The 24648-nt window shown below is 46.1% G+C and overlaps 1 protein-coding gene across 2 annotated transcripts; it reads left to right on the top strand.

Moving 5' to 3' along the window:
• The first annotated feature begins 189 nt into the window (after positions 1-189).
• On the top strand, positions 190-24511 carry CSNK2A1 (casein kinase 2 alpha 1). 2 transcript variants are annotated; one of them, XM_074843612.1, is made up of 13 exons: positions 190-281; positions 13628-13827; positions 14878-14989; positions 15892-15993; positions 16408-16458; positions 17250-17309; positions 17985-18068; positions 18480-18590; positions 19396-19497; positions 20395-20495; positions 21181-21329; positions 22610-22696; positions 23186-24511. In XM_074843612.1, the coding sequence occupies exons 2-13, from the start codon at positions 13727-13729 to the stop codon at positions 23299-23301; spliced, it is 1176 nt and encodes a 391-aa protein (XP_074699713.1). In that variant the 5' UTR covers positions 190-281; positions 13628-13726; the 3' UTR covers positions 23302-24511. The 2 variants fall into 2 exon arrangements, with proteins under 2 accessions (XP_074699713.1, XP_074699714.1); XM_074843613.1 differs by lacking the exon at positions 190-281 and adding an exon at positions 7718-7791.
• Positions 24512-24648: the final 137 nt, after the last annotated feature.

The following is a 24648-nucleotide window of genomic DNA, read 5'->3' as shown; positions in this document are numbered from 1 at the left end:
GGAGCGGGAACGAGGCCCGAGACCCCCACCGGGGCCTCACCACGCCGGTGAAACCGTCACAGCCTCGGACTACAGCTCCCATAATCCCTTGCGGCGCGCTCCCCGCCCGCACTGCGCATGCGCGTCCCGCCCCTCGCGCACGTCGCGCGCCAGCGGGCTGCGGGGTTTCCGCTTCCGGCGCGCCTCGCTCTGGTCCCTGCGGCTGGCGGCCGAGCCTTGTGCCTCCGCCATATTGTCTGTGTGCGGCCGGCGGGCGGGCGGCGAGCGGGCGGCCGCGGCAGGTACCGGCGAGCTCCGGCGGCTCCGGCGCCCTTCCTGGGGCTCCGTGGTGGGGGTGGGCGGAGGGGGCGACGGGAGAGAGGCGCCACTGTGTCTCCTGCGCGCCGCTCACCCCCCCCACCACCTCAGCTCCGCTGCGGGCACGGTGTGGGTTGAGGGGCCGGGGCCGCCCCTCAGGAGAGCTGGGCCGCGGCGGGGGGTCTGGCCCGGCGACGCTGAGGGGGAACGGGAGGCGGCGGGGTGGGAACGGGCGGGCCCTGCGCGGTGGGGAGGGCAGGGCCCGCCGCCTCCTGTCCGCGGAGGGGGCCTCTGTGCCTCCGGGGGGGGAATGGGGCAGGGCGTTGCGGGGGGGCCGCCTCGGCTGCTCTCAGGCTGGCCTGGGACCAGCTGTGGGGCCGCCTGCTGCCCCCCCGGCCACGCAGGAAGGGCAGGGCCCCACGGCAGGGTAGCCTTCCCCTCCCCCCAGTTCTCCCGGTTCGCACGTTCAGGCGGTGTAGGTGTTATTTACTTAAAAGGCTCTGTCTTGCCTTTTCCCCGCCTTGCCCAAAAAAGCAGGGGGATGCAAGGTGTGTGGAGGGGCAAGGAGAGGCCTGTTTCTTCTTGCTCCCACCCCCAGCCGCGCAGGGACTCTGTTCTGGGCTTTTCTGGTGGAGGGAAGGGTGCTTTTCACAGATTTCCACACCAGTCGCTCTCCTCTTCTGAAAGCAGGGGTGGTCAGTCTTGCCCCTGCTGTAATTTAGTTAATTGTGCCCTGGGGCAACGGGCTGTGTGGCTGTTGGTAAAATATGCTTTGTAAACGAAAGGGCAGATAAGATTATGAAACCCCATGCATGTTGTTTGTCAGATTACTTTATTCTTCCTTACTAAAGGCTTTGGGTACAACCAATAAAGTTTGGATTATGAACACTCAGTCATCGGTATATTTTCTGCTGACAGCAGTGGTTGATCTATGCAGAGACTTATGAGGGCATGTGCCTCACTTCTGCAAGCTAAATTTGTGGATCCTGAGCCCGTGTTGTTCAGTGACATGGTCCTTCACGCCCGGGCTGAGCCCCGGTACCTGTGAGAGAGGTCTGCAACGGCGCGGGCGTTGTGCTGGTCAAACCTCCCACCGGACTGGGGCTCGGAGAGCTGCTCTTGCGCTGACCACTGGTGCCAGGCTGGGAAACTGGGTGCTGTGTGCGTCTCCTTGGAGGTGGCTGTGCTGTGTGCTCACCTGGCTCGCGGAAGCTCTGTCCACAGTGTGCTCCATACACGGCTCGGGAAGAGGAGCTTGTTCTGCGTCTGCGGGTGAGCACCCGGCCGAGGTGGCTGGGGGCAACATCATCTTTTTAGAGGGAAGCGCATGGAGACAGCAACGTTTCTGCTTGGGTGCAGGTAGCAATTTAGTTTTCTCTTTGAACTCTCGTTTCAAAAACATAATAGTTGCTCAAAATATTCAGACTCAGAGTTGGTGTTCACGCCGTATTGCCGATCAGCCTGGGTGTTGGATGCGATGCCAGCATGGATGCTGGGTATAGCATAGGTAGGTACAGAGAAGCTTGTTCTGTGCGTTGTTCATGTCAGCATGATGTAGAAAAGGGCAAAACTTGTGCTAGGAGAGGGGAGACTATGCTTGGAAAGACTTTAGGCAGGATTTGTGGACAGTGTGAAGCTTGATCAGCTCCTTAATTAGTCCTAAAACTCGGACTAGGGTGATGCTCCAGTTCTTACAGCGCAATGCTGTGCCTGGGTACGACATACCCGGAGTGGTACGGCCTCTGTGGAGACACGCGCTGTGGCTGTAACTGGAAAATGAAAACTGGAATGGGATGGGGCTCCCACCAGCAGAAGAGCGTCCGATCCCATGTGCGGGGCAGTCTGCTCTCCGCTCTCAGGAGAAGATCCGCCCGTGTCTTGGGGCTGGAAATCCGGCTCTTGGGATGCCTCCTGGCAGAGAAGGGTTTATTGTAAAGGTCCAGACCTTTGCCTGAGTATGAAGTATGTGGATCTTTGGTGGTAGGCAGTGATCCTTCCCTTTCATCTTGGCAATGGAGAGAAATTTCCTTTCTTTTTTCACCTTTCTCTGTACCTGGTAATATAATTTCTATTATTTATGTATTGTTGGTGAAGCCTCACTATCTTCTACTTCCCAGTGTGGGCGGTAGCAGAGAGTTCAGTGTACACGTCCTGCAGCTCAGCCCGGTGAGCTTGCCCAGTCGGCTGCTGCCCACGAGGAGTTGAAACGGGGTTGAGGAAGGTAACATCAACCCTGCAGCGAGGAAGGCGACGTCGTCTCGGCCTTGGCTGTCGCAAAGGAGGGGAAGCTAATGTAGCGGAGTAGCCGGGTAACGTGCGGTGGTGGGGATAAAGCACAGAGGATGGAAAAATGTGGTGAGAGAGTGGGGTGCTGGAGGAGAAAGCAGAGGCTTCCAAGTGGGAGACTTGGAACAGGTTCTTGGGGCGCATGGGTTCGTGGATTGAGGAGACAGGGGTTCTGTTGGGAATATGGCTCTTTGAGGGAGGGACAGTAAAATTGGCGGTAGGCTCTAGCAAATGCAGAGGGAATTGTATCATGGAATGTTTCATGACATTAAGCAGAGTTTACTTTTGTGCAGGGGTAGTTAATGGTACATATTTACTTGAAAAAAGCTGATTAAACATGAGAATGAAGATGCAAACCTGTGGTGGGGATTACTGGGGAAAGACTTGGTAAAATGCTGTTTCCTGAAGGTGAGACACAGCAAGACTTTGGTATTTGAGATTTGGGGCATTTTCAAGTAGGGCGGGTTAGGTACATGGACATGAAAGGGGTTCAAAGTAAGAATCTTGGGAATATAGGATGCCGAAAGGTGGTTATAGATTTGTGGAGTTGTAGAGAAAGAAACTGTTTCTACTGTGATAAAAGGGACAGAGATGTAACTTTTCCCAATTTTATTAAATGGCAGGTGTCCTTATACCTTCCACTTGAATTCTTTTTCTGTGTTTTCTCCTTAGAACTAATTTTCTCTTTTTGTCTTTCCTCCGGTCCTCTGAGGAATAAGGGAAAGGAAGACAGGAGAAGCAAATGGGTGACATTGTGGTGGTGTGATTAATTTCATGTCACATTTCTGAAGAGGCAAGGATTTATTTCTGGGTTACCAGACCTGTCACCTCCACTGTTCCTCCATTATTGAATTGCTTACATTAAGGTATCAGTTTTGTAAATTATCTGGGTGAGGTTGATGCCATCTTAGATTTTATTGTCTCATACGGGTCTTGAGAGAATAAACCCCACAGATTTTAAGATCAGGAAGGATTGCTGCGACTCAGTCTCGCTACAAACGTTAGCTGGTTTTGATTGCAAGACAACTCTTGGATCATTTTTCTGAGCTTGGATATCTTCTTCCAGGGGTTTCCAAGAGCTGACTTTCCTGGCATTTACAGAACCTAATTGGAGAAAGGGAGTTCTCCTTTGGACCTAGAAAAACTGCTTTGAAGAGGAGACTGCAGCTTTCTGAACTGGCGTTAGTGCTGTTGCTGAAAGCGAGTGTTTTTACAAGCTGGTTTTTGGACCCTATTTGCCATCAAGGTGCCAAACCTATCTCGGTAGGAAAGGTTGATAAGAAATGGGATTGTCGATGTGGTCATAGGATCAGTGTTTCATGGATATCTTCTGTTGCTCAGGCGTCAGCAGTGGAGGAGCAGCAGAGTGAGCCTGACGTGAGTCTTACCTGCTCCTTTGTTCAGACTGCTCTGGACAGTTTTATTCAAATGATTTTATTATCCATTTTGTGCTGCTGCTTTGGGAAGCTGAAGAGCAGAAGGGAGACCTTGGAGTTCTTTGTGGACTCAAGACAATACCACCACGGACTCATATTTGGAAGGTTACTATGTCAATAATTTAAATTTTCCACAGTTTATTTCTGAGAGTTAGGATACATCCTTCTTCTGACTAATTTCTAATTTTTAAGGAATATTACATTTGCAAGGAGATGCTTTCTAAAGGAGGCCATCCAGCTGCTTAATCTAGTGGCTGGATTATATTATGGCAGTTTACTTGAAGTGAATGGTGAATAAAATGTATATTAGATGGAAATGGAAAATAATTTGGGGCCAAGGTGGAATTGGGCTACAGGTTGCCAGTTGGATGGTTGTGTCTTCAAGTGTTAGCAGCAGGTCTAGAAAAATGAAGTTAGTCTGGTTTTGCAGAGAAGTAGGCCTCTGCCCTTGTACTTTCTGGAACAACCAAAGGGTAAAGTAGCCTTTTTTAATCGAGCTAAGTGTAGGGAGAGTCCAGCATGTTCTGTGGTGTTAACACAGAATTACGTGCCAGAACTTGCTTTCGCTGGGTGAGAGAGGTCTCACCATGTTGTGTAGAAGTGCCCCTGAAGTCCTGCATGTCCAGGGAGGTGAAATGGTGCCTCTCCCATGTTCTTGCCAAAGCCCTCAGTGCATCTTTTTAGTGTTCTGAAAATGGGTGAGCATGGACGCGCACAACGAATTTCCAGTGTAGGAAAACAAGGGCTCCTGTAATGTTCCTTCTCTTACAAGTTTTGTCACAGATTTCTCTATCTGTTACCTGCACGTGGTTAAATTCCAGCCTTGCCTTCTGCAGATTAAGCAGCACTTTGTACTCCAGAAGGAAAAGGAGGGCTTTTTGCTCACTGAGGAAGTTGTGCAACATCCAGATTCATTTCAACTGAGTTTACAAATTAGGAGTTACAAGTTTTGATATTTATAATGTATGGCATCCAGGCATATGTCCAACATATGCATCTTATCAGGCCTATAAATATATACTTGTCCTAAGCCATGACTTAATGCTGGGCACTGGCTTTATTGGGTGATTGCAGGTGTGAAGAAAGATGCTGTAGCGACAAACTTGCCCCTGTATATGGCTGACAGTGGTGTGGGTTGGTTTGGCATGGCAAGGGTGGGTTCAGCTTTCGTGTCCCTGCTGGGTTGCCCTGAGTGATGGATGCTGTGGTTCACCAGGCTTCAGTTAATCTCCAAAGCACAAGTGTGAAATATTAAAATCCTAGTCAGTACATTTACATCACCTGCAACGTCTGGGAGAGCTGGCTGTAGCTGTAGAGACCCAGCACTCCCTGGGTGTTAGGGTACCCAGTGCAGAATAGATACTGATTTCTGAAGTTTAATAGCTGGGTTTTTTCCATTTGATTTTTGGAACCGTTGCAGCTAGGTTCGTCTTGTGTTAATAATGATGACTTTTTAGAGAATTACGTTAGAACTTGTACTTTCTAGCAGGGGTTTGCAGCGGCAGGTCTCTTGCTGAGCCTTCTGGATGCCAGCTGAGCGGTGAAGATGGTTTGCAGTGCGTGGCCCGCTCGATGGGAACAGCTGATCACAGGGATTTCCTGAAGAAATAGTTACATGCAACGTACGCTGGTTTATCCTTTGGCTCTGGTAACTGTTCCTGCCTCTAGGAATTGCATCAGATCAATTAAAACCAGATAACTTTTACAGATGGTAGGTACAGTTCAGTTGTCTGAGTTCTAGCTAAATCACACTCTGTACGTGAACCATAGGAGTCAAATCAGCAGAATGATTGGCTTGTCAGGACTCTGTGTGTACTAATTAATGAGGAAAACAACTGTGTCACTAAGCAGTAATTAGGAGGGTAGAACTTTCCAGAGGATGCTGCCAGTTGACCTGATGTCAGCTGTGAAGAGCCTGTCATGGTGCTGAAACGTTCCCCTTCATGAGCCTTCAGGAAGAGTTGCCTGGTGTTGCCAGGATCTCAGAAACAGTAGTTCTGGTAATTAATTTCTTGGATAATACTGTCCAAAGCTCCAGCGGTAGGAGCTTTAGTTTTGTTAATGCTCTTAGAAGGAAAATAATCTCTTTCCGTTGAAGTCCTTGCAAGTGCTCTTGCTTTGGCTTTAGGTCAGACCTAAAGAGGTGTGCCTCCAAAAAAAACCCAGCGCCTTTTCTGCGCTCCCTGCTTGGCCTGAACTGTCGGGGCGGGGTGGAGATGCCAGCAGAAGAGTGTTGTCACTGGTTTCTGTTTTGGGGGGTGTGTGTGTGTGTAGTGAGAGGTTGGTTTGGCAATGCCTGGTTCCGCTTGTAGCCATTTTTATTTGATTGTGTCAGGAGTCTTCAGCGCAGCAGCGAGGATATCCGCTGTGATTTGTGGGAGGCTGGGAGCGGTGGCAGGAGAAGCTGCAGGCGTGGGAAAGCGGCAGAGCCCGCACTTGGCTGCTGGGGCTTGGGTGTCTCGCTGGTGTCGCTGCCCAGCGCGGCTACGCGGCCTCATCCAAGCTGAGTCTTCGAGTTTTTGTGTTAGGAAAAGCTTTCCCTTTGCTCTGTGTGCTGTGGACTGGTGTAGCTCTGAAAATGTGAGAGAGTCTCTGTGATTTTTTTGGTGGAGAAAGGGGAAGAGAAGAGCTTTAGAAGTTAACTGTTCTGTATAAAATCTTAGACGGGTGAGGAGCGTTCCCGTCACTGGCAGCTTCCTGCTGCTGGAGAAGATCCCGGCTGTTCTGCCCCAGGTACACGTGCTGTTCCCAACACTGAAGTTTTGCAGAGCAGAGTTGTCCTACTAAGCTGAGCTGCTGGAGACCTGTAGTGGGTCTGTGTAAGCTCTGCTAAAATTTAGCTGTTACAGGTCTGAACAATAAATAAAGACTACCGGTGAGAGAACTTCTGCTAGGAGAGCATGTGGGCATCAGTGATACTGCCAGGGCGACCTGGGCAGCCTCAGACGTGGCAGACGCTGCTTTCTACCTTTGTGAAGTGGGAGGGTTAAGTTTTCCCCAAGACTGTGGAGGTTATCCTAAAATACGGAGTTACAGTAAAACCGTTCCGTGGTCGGTCCCGTGACTTCTGCATAGATCGTGATGCTCATTACCAGGGATGACATCTTCATTGGCAGGAACTGCGAGGAATTCAGGGGAGGAATCGGTGAAGCTGATGAAGGAAGAACCGGTCTCGATTTTAGGACGTTGCTAGTGCAGAATTACTCCAAGATGTTTCTTCCAGTTTAAACCTGTCAACTGTTTTCCCTAGTGACTGGCTATGTCTTGTTTTGAATTAATCACAACTGTTCCTGTTTCTTCTTTAAGAGAATGTTGAGGTTGTTATATATTGTGATTTGTTATTTCTCCAGAGCCGGACACAACCAGCTATTTGAAAGAAATCTGGATAATAATTTTGGTGGAAGAATGTAGTTAGAGCAGGCTGTGCTGTGCCAAAAAATTACCAAGAGAAAAGTTTGATTTCAAACCTAAGCTTTTTTATTTTTTCACTCAATTAGATTTTAAAATCAGCTTTTCTATTGATGTTGTCCCTTTAGTAGGTAAATGGTCTTTGGGAAAGGATGTGAAATGTCCATTTTGTTAATCCAGGCTTGTTTCTATTTCAGCTATAAAATCACAGAAAAATATAGGTTGCAAGGGACTTCTGGAGGTCATCTGTTCCATACTCATATTGCTGTAGTTCCAGCATCACGAAAATACACAAATCAGATTTATTTTGTGAGACAGAACACATTTTTTATGAAGTTGGTTACTATTATTTCTTGTTTTAAAGGTAAGCTCTTGATTTAAAGGTAAGGTTTTGATTAGTGTTGACTGCCAGCAGGCTGTACTGTAGTATTTAAGCATGTCTTGATCTTTTAATTTTAGAGGTGTCTTTCCAAACCCTGAAGAGGCAAGTGCTCCTTCCCTGGGAGGCTTACGAGAGAGGGATAAATGGGCTCTGTGAAGGGAATCATAATCAATTTTATCTGATAATTGTAATGCGTTCTCTCACTAATAAAGCACATTACACACTGATTTCAGAGGCTGGGTTTGAGCCATTTACTGTGAAAGGTAATGTCTCACTTGCAGTTGTGGATAAAAGAAAGGAATAACCTTTTGATTCCAGGCTACTTACTGTAATTCTGCTCTACTCAGCTGACAGAGAGCTTTTCTTTTTTCAAAATGAACTGGCTGCTGAGTGTCTTGACCTGTTCACAGTCTTAGTCTGTCACAGTCGCCGCTGGTAATGAGCTTACGTGGGGAAAGTAGAAGTGAGAGGAAAGTCTCTAGACCTGTTTGACCAATCTGTGCATCTCGCTTTCTCCTTGCAAAGAAGCTGAGGTTGTCTGGGACAGCCTGTCTAGAGCTGATAAAGTGACAGCAATATTTTTTTGGCACTCTGAGTTTGGCTTGGTGCAGTTTGGGGCCTATCTTACCCCTTTGGGACTGCTCTCTGCTAACTGAGTTCAGGTGGGTCAGCGGTAATAACCGTGTTTATGTGGCGTGGAACATAGTTCACTGTTAACTCTGCTCTCGATGAACTTGGAACTACCCAGCAATACACAGCTCACGCCGAGGGCGACTTGTGCTGTCAGCAGCAATCCACAGGCAGGCTGGTGTCAAGCTGTGCTCGTATTCTTGGGTGCATTATTTATACTCCAGACCTAATCCGCAAAGGTCATCGCTTGGATAGCCCTTGCAGGTTCCTCGGGACACCAGTCTTCTGGGAAGCTCTTGGCTTCCAGCTCACTGGGAGTCTGTCTGTGCGCTGCGTCATACTGGTGCAACTTAGGTTTAAGGTTCTGAGTGAGTAACTGTGCTTGAGAGAAGTCTGAGCCAAAAACATTTCCATTTAAAAGGGAGGAAAAAAGATTCCAATGTTGCAGTTATTCTTGACTAAAAGGTGAATTTTACTAGAGGCTGAGTAGGTGTGTTTTTCAAACTAATTTGCACAGATTTCTTAGCTGTTTTGTTGCTACTTGCTGTATGTGGATACACCTGGAAGGACAGGGGGTGAAGGAAATTCCCGTTATTAGTTGGGTATGTGCTGTGCGTACCGATAGTTCACAAGAAGTCAAGTCCTCCCTGGGGACGGGGTTTGCCATTGGGATTAGAGTGTATCGTGAGGATGATAAAATCCCTTTTTAAAAAGGAGGGGGTTTGTAACAGTGGTTTTAAATTAAAATGTTTTTAAAATCAAAGTGAACATTGAAAAGCTCTTTACTGTTTTAGTGTACTTTAGGCACAAAAAGTCTGGCATGCCGTGCTGCTCAGACAATAAGCTAATGTTAGGATAATTCAAACTTTTAAGAACTGATCTCTTTTAATTAATAGACCTTCCAATTTAAAAAGCCTATATGGTGGTAGCACAATTGGTTTTGTGTTTGACTGGGGCTCTGGGGCACTCCTGCAGTGTAATTATCAGTAGTACACGCAGTGCTGTATTTGGCTGTGTTCTTGTGATTTTTTTCATACGCAGGATGAACAGGGTCCTGCGGGGTGCTCTCGATAAGGATGCTGTGTAAGAGATGAGCTAATTATCAGTTTGCTAATACTTAAATGGCATTTTTAAGGGCAGGCCTACGCAAGCACTGAAACTTTAGTGTGGTGCTGCCGTAGCTACCACGTGAGCGCTGTTGGGTGATGGTGGTGTCTTCCCGAGGGCTGGCACCACAAGTGCTGAAACAGAAGAGCCGTTTTCTGTCCTTGCCCAGGCAAGCCTTAGCACTGGACAGCGTGTGTCAGACGGTGACTGGAAGCTTTGTCTTCCTCTCTCTGTGACCTCCGATATGTTGCCTAAAAAAAAGCTCACGGTTACTAGTTAAGCACTTCTCTACCAGAGGAATCAAAATTTTCAGAGATGCATTGTGTTTGTTGGAGATGCTCAGGACTACACTGGACATGGCAAACTAATTAGATCTACTTTGACTAGATTACTTTTAGCATATATAAATTATTCTATGATTCCGTCGTTAACGCAGGAATTAATAAATGACATGTTCTATTTGGATTCTGCAGAAATAGAACTCATCCTTTATAACAAGCTCAGGACACTCCTCTTGGCTAAGCGTAATCCCTGCTCATACTGTAGATTTTCTGCCTTAAAACTGCCACTAAACTGACTTTTGCATGACCACACCTGTCCCCATTATTTGTCCCTATCTGTGTTGGTCCCTTCTGTCAACGAGCTTGGATCCACTGCAAAATTATCCCTCTCTAGGGGCAGTGAAAGCAAAATACATACAAATTCCATGGCAGTTTTGAGCAGAGAGAGTGAGAAGCTTTCAGGCAGGGTAAGTTTGTGTAACTTTGTTTGCTTTAAAACCAAATTATCTGTGCAGACTCTCTCCTCTTCCTGTATAAAGAACAGTAGACAATAATATCTACCTTCGTAAATAGGCATTGTGTGCTGTTCTTAGAAGCTGCAGTCAATGATTTCCTGAAAAAGCCCTTCTCTGAGCAGTCTGTTAGAGCATACAGCTCGTGCTAGGCTAGAGCTACGTGACAAAAAATATCCACTGTGAAATTTGATCTATCTTTAGATAATGTGATTGATTTTTCTTTTTCATTATTTTTTTCTGTGCTGACACTGATGTTGCTAAGCTGGATGAGGTGGAGCAGTCACGTGTTCTTTATTGATACTGAGTTGTGCTTAAAAAATTAGATTTGCTAAGTCATCTTATATACAGGTTCAGCTAATTCCTACACAAGGAGTATTGGGCAGAGGAAATTAGCCAGTGCATCTGCCAGAACTACATGGAGTGAGGAGAAACGAAACCACAGTGATTAAGCTTTGAAATCTAATAAATTTCACTGTCCTAAAAGTGTTCTAGTAAACTTGCATGCTCTGTTAATGCCTGGATACATTTTTGGTATATACATCTAATTTTTGAGTGTCTGAGTCATGCAGCATAAATGGTCTGAGGTGTTAGATGATTGCTGCCTAATCTTCTGAAAGTGTATTTTGTTAGAGGACTAATATTTTGTCCAGGAATAGATTCTTTTTTTTTCTTTAGTAATATTTCATATTCTTCCCTTAGCTGAACACCTGGCTGAAGTGCCCTGTCCTTCCTTTACTGGGCTGAGGCCTCAGTCACACCTCTTGTGGACTTTGGAATGGTGCCATGTCCTTTTTTGACCTTGGGGCTGGATTACTCCAACCTTTTCTACCTGGAGCTGCCTTCAGCACCCTCTGTGTGTCAGTAGGTCAAAAAACAACCCATGCTGCCGTGGTCGGTACCACCTGAGGAGGCTTAGTCCTCAGAAAGAGACCTCGCATACGTTTGTGCTTCCCAATGCCAAAGCAGCTGCTGGCTGAGCTGTGGGACATGGTGGAGGGCATCAGACCTGTGTCCCCCAGGTCCTCCACCATCTCCATAGCCAGGGCTTCTTGCTGTGGTCCTTGCAGTAGGCTGAAGTGCTGCAGACCTCGAAGAAACAACAGCACGCTGCCTGTAGAGCAGGATTTCACTTTGAGAATTTTCTTCTGGTGTGACGTACCCTGACAGCCGAAACTAACTGCTCTGAGCAGATTTCTAGGTCTTTTTGACTAATTTCTGATTAATGGGGCTATTACTTCCTCCTGCAGTTTGGCAGTTGCCCGTATTCTGTGAAGGGATAAGATTGGCATAGCAAATAAATCTTATTAATTTAGATTCCAGCACTGCCCACTGATTGAGCACCTTTTGGTAAACAGGGCTGTGTAGTCTCTGCCATATGCTACGCACCAAATGATGCTCTTTCATGCTCCAGTACAGCTTCCTTCCTTTCAGGTTATTTTGAAAGCTGGCAAAGAGATTTTTCTATTTAAATATTTAGAAGTGTGTCAACTTTCACTTGTGGTGAAAGATTTAAGATGTGCAAAGGCACTATTTTTACTTTAGGCAGGACAATACTTTGGTATGAAATTGTAGTAAGTTACTGTTGTCTTAAATATTCAGAAATTAGTCTTTGACCTGTTTGAGTTGCTTTGACTTCTCTCAATAGTGGTAAAACTTAAGATTTGCTAAAATCACATTGTTTACCAAATCCTTGCAAGAATGCAAAGAAACATCTTTAGACATTGCAGCAGAATTTTTCTTTCATGTTTGGGTAAAGCGTCGTAATCCAACACAGACGCCGCCGTCTTCTGGAGAGTTGGATTTAATGTCTTAACTGTAGAAAGATGTGACCAAACTGGTGCCCCATCCCAGCAGAACTCTCCTGGCTGCCTTGGTTTGTCGTGAAGTCTTCGAGCATCCTCGAGCCGTTTAGTCCCCGAGTGGTTCATAACGACTGGCCTCTATGAGGTTTTCCCAACGTCCTTTCTTGTCTCGCCGCTAGTTGGGGATGTACTTTCCTCATAGTAGTCTAATTAGCGTGGTTGTAGCTTATCACTATAAATGTCCTACATCTTCTGGAGAATGCTATTGCCTGTGCTAGGACCATTGCATCGTACAGCGTGGCGCTGCTTTTTTTCTGTAAGTGAGCCCAGAGGTGAGACCCAGTGGCTGCCCGCTCTCAAGCAGGCACTGGGTTGTATGTAGAAGGTGTCTGTTGTGAGGTGATGGGATGAGATGTCCGTGCAGGAGGGCGTGAAGGTAGCAAAAGCCTTCTTCAGAAGATGTGGAAATGGGAAAAATGTTGTACTATGAAAATCCCCAGAGTGACATTGAGACTTCAGCAGTCTCACCTTTGGATAACGGTTTGGTCCTGATGCTGCTTTCAGGTGAATACATTTCCATTTTTGTTTTATGGGGAAAGCAGCACGGATGATTGTGTTGAAATGTCGTTAAGCTGTTTTATACAAGCCTGTACAGTAATATATCGGTGGGAGGGTGCTTAAAACTGAGAAGATCCATGCTCTGACACAGCGTCTGGATTTCTCTGCTCTCCTCCAGCAACCTGCTGCTGAGCTGACCAGCCTTGCTTTGTACATAAATGCTCCGGTTAGCACCTGCATTTTCCAGTGGACGAATGGCAGGGTGCTGGTGGATCAGCTCATTAGCTTTCTTTCCACGGAATGAATCAACACAACCACACAAACCTCTGTGTGTGTCACATGAAAGGCTTCAGTCCTTTTAAGAATTGCAAGTAAATCCTGAAGTTCTGATTTCAAATGACAATTGGCGTTTCTAGAAGTTGGGACTTTGGAAAGTGCTTGATTCAGGTTGCACGGGTGACCTTGTTTATTAGCGCATCGTTTATTAGCGCATTGCAAGTTGTGCGGCCTCGAGTGAACGAAGCATTTTGGTTACATGGGATGGCACAAAACTTCCTCGGGATGGGGGAGAGATCGCAGCCGGTGGCTGTTGCTTTCATTCTGGAGCTGAAAGGAGTCTGTCTGCAGATACAGAGCACTTTGCATTTCCTCCCTTTTGGAAAGTTATCTTTGCAACCCTAAGTTGGAAACTACATGCTGGAAGTTGCAAGGTGGTGGGGGGGGAGGTGGTGTTACTTTTGCTAGCAGGGCCAAGTGGTCCCATCCTATGTGAGGGAGAGCAGACAAATTGTTTTCAAGCTCTGACAAATCATCCCAGGCCTGTGGCTGGGCTCCAGCCTTTCCTCCTCAGCAGCTTTTGATGACTAACTTCAATATTTTTATAGTATCTTGAGATTTTAACCTCTGGTTTATTTTCTCTCTGCAGGTGGAAGAATCTGAGGCCTTTATCCTCTGTCCAGCTTTGCAGGTCGGGTAGCCTCTGATTTCAGACATCTCCTCATTTCCACCTGCCAACCTGTCTGATATGTCGGGACCCGTGCCGAGCAGGGCCAGAGTTTACACGGATGTGAACACACACAGACCCCGGGAGTACTGGGACTATGAGTCGCATGTTGTCGAGTGGGGGTAAGTCTGGGCAGGTTACGGGTGTCCCTGGGCCAGGATCAATCCCTGTAGGATCCTGCGTAGTGGTGCATGGGGCGTTCAGGCACCTGTGCTGCGTTAGGCTTTTTCATGCCTCTTGGCAGATGTCTGGTGTGCATGGCAAGTGTTAGGATCACAACTTTTCTTCAGAAAAGTATTTCTTGTCAAAATTCTAAATCCCTGGCAGTGTAGGCACGTTTTTAGCAGCTTCCTTAAGAGTTTGGTTTGAAGAATTTTTGCCAGGTAATCAGAAAACATCCCCTTTCAGAGGGAAGAAAATCTTTTTCTGAAGCAATCTAAATGGTCCTGGGCGAGGGCTGAAAAGAAGCGAAAAGACATCTGAAGTTGCTTCTGACTTGCATGAGTGAAGAGACTCAGCAGACTTAAATAGGTACATGCTATTTTGTGACTTGTTGCTCAGCTCTCTGTGAGTGAGTGGAAAAGACATGTCTGCTGCTTTTTGAAGAAAGAAGGTGTCTAAATTGAGCTCATGACTAAACTGTCCAAGAATCGGACAGCAGTGGTGCCAGCTTCATAGCTCCTGCGTTCCTGCTTTTGTATAGCAGGGCCCAGACTAAGTTCTGCCCTCAGCTTTGTGGCAGTTCCTGGTCTTTGAAATGTATACAGTCTCTGTGTGTAAGTGGCGTTTCATGCCCAGTCTGCTTTTAAATAGGCTAGCACTTAAATTTTTGGTCTTACTGGCTTTGATTTTTAACAACATTATACAAGGAAAAAAATGTAGCTTCCAAATATAGAGAAGGTGGAAGGGATAGCTCGAGTTTGCTGATGCTGAAATGCATAGTTGGGCTTATGTTACCTACTGCACAAGAAATAGGTTCTGGATCGAATCTAACTTGGGTGAGCAGAAGCTCCCTGTTTCTCTCCTAATTCTTAATCATCACGTCCAGGAGATGTAAGATGTTAATCCACCTTGTCTGGAAGGTGAGGCGGTGATTTAGTGTTAAGGAGTGATTTGTAAATTGTGATGGAAATGACTGAGCTCTTTGGAACTCTATCTTTTTATCTCCACAGAAATCAAGATGACTACCAGCTAGTTCGAAAATTAGGCCGAGGCAAATACAGTGAAGTATTTGAAGCCATCAACATTACAAATAATGAAAAAGTAGTTGTTAAAATTCTCAAGGTGAGCTGGGGATTGGGCAAAAGATAAAAATCTGTCTTGAGATGATCAGGAGGCCAGAAAGTGCTGCATTTCATCTAAAACATTTGATGTTTTAAAACCGCAATCCTTAAAGCCTGGCTTTGGAGTGTCATTCAGTGAAATGGGCCACCCTTCTGAGCCTCCTAATAGAAGCCCTACATTTGGTTATTAAGTCACATCTCTGCCTGTAAGGAATTGGCATCTATCCTAAAGAAATCCTGATGTGCAACACATTTTTACTTGGAGCTAAGCAACACTTCAACAGCTGACTAGAAAATTCTCACCTTCTCTAACTACCAGTGCGCTGGCTGTCATGTGCCTAGAGGCCTGTGAGCTAATGGGATCATTGTCCTTTAAAGCCACTGATCAGATTTAGGGACTGCTAACCTAAAAATTTTCATTTCTGCTCTACATGTTCCATTGCACATGTAATACCCTTCCAGCCTGAGTAAGGATCTCCTGGATGCTGGTTATTCCACAGCCTTGATTGGTGAAATACCTTCAGTTAGTGGCCCTCGAATCGCTCGTGGGCTTCTCGTAGTTATACATTTACCATGTGCCAGTTAAGAGGTTTTGGAATATCAGATCATATTCAGGCAGCTTTTTTAAAAAAAAAAGCCACCTTCCTAACCCTCATTAACATGAAACTAGTATTTGTAGCTGTCAGGGTTGTGTGGTTAGAAAGCAGGCTGCAGACATTTGAGCCCTTAGTGGAGGGATGTGTAGTCAGGTAACAACGAGATCTGGCTGTTGGAGCTTCACTTGCAAAGGCCTTGAGGTGTTTTGCTGACTTGCAGTCACCTGCCTGTGTCATCTGCATGTTGAGCCATTAGCCTCGATTTACTGGAGTGTTTTGTCTTACACTTTGGGTTTTTATTCCTCAGCCTGTTAAAAAGAAGAAAATCAAGCGTGAAATCAAGATCTTAGAGAACTTGCGAGGCGGTCCCAATATAATCACTCTTGCAGATATAGTAAAAGATCCTGTGGTGAGTATGGAAGGAACTTAAAGGTTCCACCGGGGTTACGGGTGAAGTTGCTGTGTTTGACTTCAGCTCTGACCTGGCTTTTTGTCTTCCCCTGCTCTTAAATCCTGCTTTTGAATTGCTTAATCAGATCAGCTCTTAATCTGATTAACTTCTCTTAGAGGGCCCTTCCCCCACAGGTCCCTTCAGCCCCTGTAAGGATGAGTGAGCTGAGACAAGTTAATTCATTCCACAAACAGTGCTGCCAGGCGCTGCAGGCTTGGGCTCTGCTTTCTCTGTCTGAGGGGAATCATAAGTCTTGTCTGAGGCAGAGGGGCTTCTAGCAGTTTTAGGAGTAAAAGCTGTTTAATTCATTATCCTAAGAGAAGACATATTATCTCACCTTAACATGGCTGAACACTTTTCTCTCTGTTTTAGTCTCGGACACCCGCTTTGGTTTTTGAACATGTAAACAACACAGACTTTAAGGTACAGTGTGGGATGTGAACTTGTAATGTTTTCCATTTGAAAGGCACTTGTAATGTTTTTCTGGGGAAAGGCAAGTAGGTAGGGAGCAGGCAGGTTATTTAGTCACTTCCTTCCGACATAGTAGCTGTCTTTAAAGGTAAATATGCTTGGGACAGAAGCTTGTAATGAGTCCTTTAGTACCATTTTGCCACAGAAGTCGCAAGATGAGAATCCAGATTCCCAGTGGTGTTCTAACCTTCGGAATCTGTTCCCATGTGGACCACCAGTACCTGTCTTTTTGAAACATTCTGCTTTTACGGGCAGTGCATAACTATTTATTGGAACCGCTTTAAATGTGGACAGCTGTTTCTGTGGTTTTCCATACTTCTGAGAAAAGGGATTTAAATGTTTCTTTGTGCCCTTCCCTACTGACCTGCCTTAGGAGAAGAATGGCTGTGCAGTGCCATCTGGAACAGCTGCTTAATGTTGCAGAGCACCCTCGGTCTTTTTGAGACCCCGTCTGCAGGCATAACGCATCGTGCTGGTGGTGGGCGAGGGCAACACGAGGGAGTTAGTGACAAGAACCACAACGTACAGTCTGAGCAGAGCTGGGAGTAAACTCTGCTTTGTAAGGGGAGAGGAACGGGCTGATCAGAGTGGGATCCGAGTACCTTGGGAAACTTCTGCTGTTCCTTCAGATGGGTTTGGAGACTCGTGGCAGCAGAGAACAGGGCTGGGTTGTTCCAGATTGGCAGGGATGTGGTATTTTTCTTGAGTGTTGAACACTGATATGATGTGTTTCTGTCCCACAGCAATTATACCAGACATTAACAGATTATGATATTCGATTCTACATGTATGAGATTTTGAAGGTAAGTTGGTGTTTTGCTGTTTTGTTGGTTTATTTCTAGGATTTGTACTCAGCTAATCCTATAGAGATGGTTATCATGTCACTAATGGGGGGGAAGGGGAGAGGAAGCCTATGGAAGAATTGGGCAGAAAAATAGATATCAAGTCAGTATCAGTTGTTCAGCCTTGTTTCTGCAAAAAATGCTAGTCTTTTTTTTTTTGAGACTAGCAGAGTCTTTGGACAGACGGAGATGAGTTAAGATCTTAAATCAGAAGTACATGCAGCCTCTGAAAACAGAAAATTCTAAGCTGTTACTGGCAAGTTTTGTGCTGTAGTGTAATGTCAGTCAAATGTATTTGTGCACTCTTCTGAAACAAGTATTTTCTCCTCGAGAGTCTGGAGAAGGGGAGCCTTGTTTGATCAGTAGTACCTAGTAACTGTGCTCTTAGGGACTCAGAAATTCCATTTTTGATGAGGAAGCACATGAAGTCAAAACGCTTCTGTTGCTGGGACCTCCCTTTGAGAGGGGGCTCTAGAGGTGTTCTCTGTGGTCCACGAGTCTAGTCCAGAATATAACGCTGGACAGCGAAGTTTTGCCATCTAGTTAGGCTTGGTTTATGTGGAGATACTTCTGAATACGATTGAACTTGAGAGGTTCTTGTGACTCGAGCATCTCTTTCTCTGTGTGTCACCACAGGCTCTAGATTACTGCCATAGCATGGGAATTATGCACAGAGATGTCAAACCTCACAACGTCATGATTGACCACGAGCACAGAAAGGTAACGTGGGGTGGCTGGAGGGCGGGGAGAGCTCCTGCTTTTCTCTTGGCAAACTAGGATCCCTTTTGGGTATTCCTGTGTAGTGCTACTAACAGACATCTTCAAGGGGGGCTGTGCTTCTGTCATGTGGAGAAATGTAAAATGAAATTCTATACGCTGCTTCTAAGTTTTTATGGGTTACATGTGACCCATAAACAAGCTTGGTAAGGAGAGGTATTTTATTTAGGCTGGTTGGTGATACAGGTTTGGGGAGAATATCTAAACAGATACTCTGATCAACTTCAAATTAATTGAAAATAGAAGACTTGTAAATGAAGCTTCAAACTAAGCTCACCTGTAGGGTGATTCAGCCAGTGGAGAGCTGGAGCATCCCTTGAGCCTTTTTTTTTTGTTGTTTTCTACCATTTCTAGCTTAGACTAATAGACTGGGGTTTGGCTGAATTCTATCACCCTGGCCAGGAGTACAATGTCAGAGTGGCTTCCAGATATTTCAAAGGACCTGAACTCCTTGTAGATTATCAGGTAAGAATTACCAGAATTTATCACTGACTTTTGTATGGAAAGTCTGTGCCATTTCAAGGTAGCAAACCAGAAATTCAGATTTCTAGAGACCTGAAGCCTAAGACAGTCCATTCTAAAATGTATCATGGAAAGCAGTGACTATAAAGCCACTGATTTAAAGAAACTAATGACTAGTCTCAGGACCTGAGGAAGAGCCACAGAACTATCATCATGGATCTTGGAATACAAATGTTGAGTATTTTTTTTTTAGCAAGGCTGCGTTTGCAGTAAGGTACAGGAATGAAACAAAGCCCTTGTGGGAATAGCTAGTACTGCATGAACTTCTAAACTGAGCTATAAAAACATCCCCCGTATCTGATGGCAGTTTGCATTATGGAAATAGCAGCGTTACTGGTGACTTTCAGATCGTGCTGGTTCTGAATGAAAGCGCTTCCTCGCTACCCGTGTACCCTGTGGAGTCCACTCCTCGTGTTGCTCGTCGTGATGCTTCCCTTCTCAACACGCGTTTCTCAATGATTCGTAACATTGAAGTGTGCAGTGAAAATAGAAAAAGGCAACTGGTCTTTAATGGCTTTATGGACAGGGATGGAAATAGGATATCTGCTGTTCTGCTAATTGCTGTATCCCAGTTTGAGTAACTGGAACACCGAGCTGAACAGGGATCTAGTGATGAAGATATTTCAGTCTGTTCCCAGCATGATGTGGCCGCGTTTGTATCACTGGAGGGAGGGGGGACCCTGTTAGTATTGGGAGTCTGTTCTGCTTAATTCATTAGAAATTGAATTGTCCTTCTGGTTTTGTACAGATGTATGATTACAGTCTGGATATGTGGAGCTTGGGTTGCATGTTGGCTAGTATGATATTCCGAAAGGAGCCATTTTTCCATGGCCATGACAACTATGATCAGGTGAGAGCTGGTCATGTACAATCTCTGTTCTCTTAGCACAACGAAGGTTTCCTGCTTATACTTCTGTCAAGGGATCTGAAGAATTCAAGCATTCCTCTAACGGCTTCTTTGCTCAGTCTGAAGCCACGTTCCTTTTCTCAAGTGTGCCAGCTTATCTAACCAGTTAAATAGAAATAGATTTATAGTGTTTTGTACTTACGAGTTCCTCAGTAGGTATCGGGAAAAAGTTCTAACAATAGTTACATTAAGGCTGGTGTGTTCTGGTATGTAGATTGACTATTCCTGAGGTTATGTGATGTGGAAAGCCCCCACCACTCTCCACCCTCCCTCCCCTCTGTATAGAAACTGTGAATTTGGTACAGTTTTATATAGATTCTGAAATCTTTGATGTGTTGCCTTTAGGCCAACATTTTTATACTTTTAATACGTGCTCTGCATCTGAACTAATGTGCAGACATTCAAGAACAGTGACTTTCTGTTCTCAAACCTTCATTCTAGAGCCCTCCAGGGTGACGCTTCACCCTTCACGTGCAAGTTACAGAGTTTCTGCTTTTTTAACCAGTTATTCTTGCCTTCCCCGCTTGCTGGTTTTGATTATTTTCTTGCTACAAAGGGAGTTAGTGTTGTAAGGTTTCAAGTTTTAGTGCTGTTAGGGTATGCAGCTCCCTCCTGGCTGCTTTGGGTGACTCCGTTCCGACTGTGAGCGGAGGCATGTTGGTGATGCCTGTGACTGTCTGTGGCCGGGGTAGTCAGAGCCGTGGGATCACCCTGTGGCTGCTGGTTCAGACCACTGAGATCAAGTTGAAGCTCCCGTGGGAATGTGCTGCTGTATCTTCACGCTGACTTTGGCATTATCATACCCTCACAGCAGTGACTTATTTTTCTGTTTGTTCCCAGCTGGTGAGGATAGCCAAGGTGCTGGGAACAGAAGATCTCTATGATTACATTGACAAATACAACATTGAACTGGATCCACGTTTCAATGACATCTTGGGCAGGTGAGCCAAGGTCCAGAGTAGCTCATAAGCTCTTGGTTGACTCAGACAGCTACTGCTTTGTCAGCAGACCTTGAAGTAAACAAAAACTTCTGCTTATGAGAGAAGTCAGAGCCAAGATCCTTGAGAACTGTCACTTTGTGCCTTTGAGCTCTGCCAGTGCTTCCCATGGTCCTGTATCTGCAAATGGACTTGAGGAAAGGTTTTGAAATGTCATCTTGGCAATAAATGAACTGCTGGAGCGTAAAGCATGAAGGGCAAATGCTCTCTCCAGTATTCTGGGGGAAAAAAAAAACCACAGAATGATGTTTCTCAGAATTACAGTGCAGAAAATGCAGAAGATTGCATTTATATATTTTTTCCCTCATAGAGTTATTTTGTGAGACACATACCAAAGCTACAAGGAACTAATGTTGGGGACATAAGAGCAGAAACTGGGATTTTAGGCCTGTAAATCCCTTCTGAACTTGCGTCCTCATGCTGGCCAGGGCTGTGATGGCTGTGCCGCCGCGTGGAGACCCGGTGTACTGCCGCTTTGTGCTCTGGTGCGGCTCAGCCCCGTGGCTGCCGCGCCGAGCAGCGGCCCCTCCTGGAGCCGGGCATCTGTCGCAGTTCTTGCTCTTTTAAAAAAGTGAATTTGGGCCCTGACATCCTTTGCCTAGCCTGATTTGGGTATCTTTTTCTGCAGACACTCCCGTAAGCGATGGGAGCGTTTTGTTCACAGTGAGAACCAACATCTGGTGAGTCCAGAAGCTCTGGATTTCTTAGACAAGCTGTTGCGATATGATCACCAGTCACGACTCACAGCGAGAGAAGCCATGGAACACCCTTACTTCTGTAAGTATCAGCTGCTGTCCAAAGAGGAGTTACTGTGCCTCTGGGAAATCTCCGTTCCTGTAGGTTGTGCAGACAGGAGCTAAGAACGGCAACGTAATAAGCCTGGTCTTTGCAAATCACTGCGCTGGAGCTGAGGCTGCTTGTCACTGTGGTGGGTAAAGTAGGGCACTGCCACCTACACCAGCTGAGGAAACAAAATGCCCGTGTCAGGCCCATGAATCAGCAGCACTGTTAAAGAAGCGTTGGTGCTAAACCCGTGCTCGTTTCAGCAGGTGTCTGCATACACAGATTCCTGTGTTTTGATAAAACAAACTGGTTTGCGGAGAAACGAGCCCTTTTAACTCCTTTTGTTGCTAAATGTGTACCTTAGCGAATAGCATAGTCGGGTCTTGGGTTTGCAAGTTACATGCAAAAATGTAACTTTCACTAGTAAATGTTTTTAAATGCTTGGATGTTTTTCCCAAGTCTTGATATTTAGGTTTTTGAAACAGCTGTAACAATGCAAAATAGGAGTATTTGCTCAGTTCTTTTGTACTTGCTGCTGAATGGACCTGTGTAATTAACAAATTACAGATCTGTGTTATGCCTGTGGGAAATGCTCAAGTGAAACGTTCTGTGAGTATGAGCTGAAAGCTGGGAATCTAAGAGTTGGACAAACAGCTAAATTAACCCTTGTCAAAGTAGAGATACAGGTTGTGCTGAACTCAGCACGAGGAAGGGCAAAATTTGAAATTCCCTTGTCTGGCGCAGTGGGCTTGGGCAGCAGGAAGGGGTTGTCTCTGTTCGGATGGTAGCGTTACTTACCTGCAGCTGAAAACGAAGAGTCAGTAAGTTGGGAACATCTTAGAGAAGACAACAAGCTCCAAACTCACAGGCTGCTGTGGGATGTGTATAGACATGGCATATGATTGTAATTAGTGATAATCTTTGTGTTTGCTACACCCATTCTCTGGGTTGGGCTTTATGCAATTATGCAATTGCTTAGCATAGAAAGGAGATCAACTTCACCTTAATTTCCTTCAGCTTTTCCTGTCAAACAGTCCTGCTGAGCTCCAAAGCACATCATTTAGGCGACTTTTCACTGATCACGTTAACGTGGCGCCTTCTTGGGCGCTTCCCGCTGGAATGGGTGAAAACTTCTGTGTTCCTTTAGATGCTGGTTGATATTCCTTGACGTAGGCAGCTTGCCGGGCCTGGCTGAGCGCAGAGGTCGCGGGCAGCCGCTGTGCTTCAGCTGCTGCGCAGCAACACGGCGCCTAAGGGTAGTGTGCTCTTCCTAGATCCCATTGTGAAAGACCAGGCTCGGATGGGCTCGTCCAACATGCCAGGTGGCAGCACTCCTGTCAGCAGTGCGAGTATGATGTCAGGTCAGTTCTGCTGTCGATTATTCTCCGTGCATGGCGTTGTAAAGCGTTTATTTATACGCGCTGTGTGGATGTGAGGATCCAGGAGGGTGAGTTCTGCAGGTGGGGCATTAAGTCATCTCCTGGGACAAGGGCTACGAAGAAGTGGGTGGGAGAGCACGATAAATAAGGCCTGGCTGCAGCCTGACCTGCTTTTCTGGTCTTGTTTTAAAAAGTGCTTTGTAGTTGGATGTTTTGGCAGCGGTTTGAAGGACAGCGATCCTGCCGTACGTCTGCCTGTCAGCGACGCTTGTATGTTACAAATCTGTGCTGTGTTCGGAGAACAGGGACAGATCTTTAATCTCAGCTTGTTTTGGCAGCTCTGAAAACACAACAAAGCGGCAGCAAACTGACCTGCAAAGATTTATTTAACTTTATTTAAGCAGCTGAGCTGTCCTGGGTAGCGATGCGCTGGGTTTCGCTCTAAATCCTGCTTACCTGTCTCTTTTCCAGGGATTTCTTCAGTGCCAACACCTTCACCCCTTGGACCTCTAGCCGGCTCACCCGTCATTTCTGCCACCACCACCCTGGGGATGCCCGTTCCAGCTGCTGCCGGCGCCCAGCAGTAGTGATGGGCTCTGTCTCCTGCTGCCTGAGCTGAGTCAGGTGGGGAAGAGGTTTCCCCCTCCACCTCTCCTCAGGACGCAGCTCGTGCCTGGCAGGGGAAGGGAGGGGATGAACGCTTTGGAGGCACCGTGTCTGAACTGTTGCTTGTGGATTTATAGTAGTTCAGTCATTATATACAAAAATTATTATAGGCTGATTTTTCTTTTTTTACTTGAACTTTTCGTAACTCAGGGGATTCCCTGAAAATACCTACAGATGGAATATTTCTTGGACAGTTTCCCCCCACCCCACCCCCCCCACCCTAAAAAAAGTACTCTTCATTTAAGAACAAAGATGAATCAACAGCATTTCCAAGCTATTGCATCCTGCTGGAAATCTCTTCTCTTCATGTTCCCACCATTACTCCTCCGCGAGCCTACACCTTGGGGGATTGTGCTGTTCTCCAGAGACTACCAAACCAAGTCTTCGTGAGGCAGGGGAGGGGGATTCTTAAAGTACCACTCACTTTAACCCCGTGTCCTGCATATGACTCAGCCGGGGTACGCTGAGGAGACAATTCCAGTATGGAGAGGTGGTATAAGCTTAAAACGAGTAAGTGCAGATCATGTCTGACACCCTAATTGGATTGAATCATGTCTCCTTAGGAGCCAACCAGAATGCCAACTCACCCCCTTGCATGTAATTTTAGTCTTAAAAGATGAAGTTACTGATCCGATTGGAGTCCTTGCCACCTCCTGAGAAAGGTGCTCCTGTAGAGTAAGCCCTGCTCTAATCAGCCCCTTCCTCATGGGGGCTTCTTCCTGCCATTGCTTGGCTTGGATCTCTGGAATTAGTTTGTTATTGGGTATATTGTTTTTAAATTGTTTATATAGGTTTCAAGCTGGTGGCTACTTAAAGCTGGAAAAATCAGACTGCGCCAAGTCCGATATCACATCTTCACCCACCATCCCCTCCCTCACGTGCCATGTGGTGAGAATACCAGTTACCTCACAGTCTTGTAAATATGCACTGAGAGGAAGGAGCGAGCAGACGTTAACTTAAACTGAAATGGTAGATCAGTAATTGTGGACAAATATTATCATTGACAACAGAAAAGCACCCTTGTTACAGCCCTGCTACCCCTTGCTGTGTATATATACTTTGTCCTTCATATGTGAAAGATCCAGTGTTGGAATTCTTTGGTGTAAATAAACATTTGGTTTTATTTATCGAGGTTAGATTTAAGTTCCCTGTGTAGAGGCCTCCCTGGGGTGGTGGTAGGCTTTGACACCAGAGGGGCCGATGGCCCCGCGCGTCCCGGGGAGGCCACGTGCCCCCGCACACGCACCTTGCACGGTGAGCAGTGCAGA

This window comes from Strix aluco, chromosome 17 (genome assembly GCF_031877795.1).
Source record: "Strix aluco isolate bStrAlu1 chromosome 17, bStrAlu1.hap1, whole genome shotgun sequence".
Lineage (NCBI taxonomy): Eukaryota > Metazoa > Chordata > Aves > Strigiformes > Strigidae > Strix > Strix aluco.
This window is presented reverse-complemented; position numbering and strand designations above follow the sequence as displayed.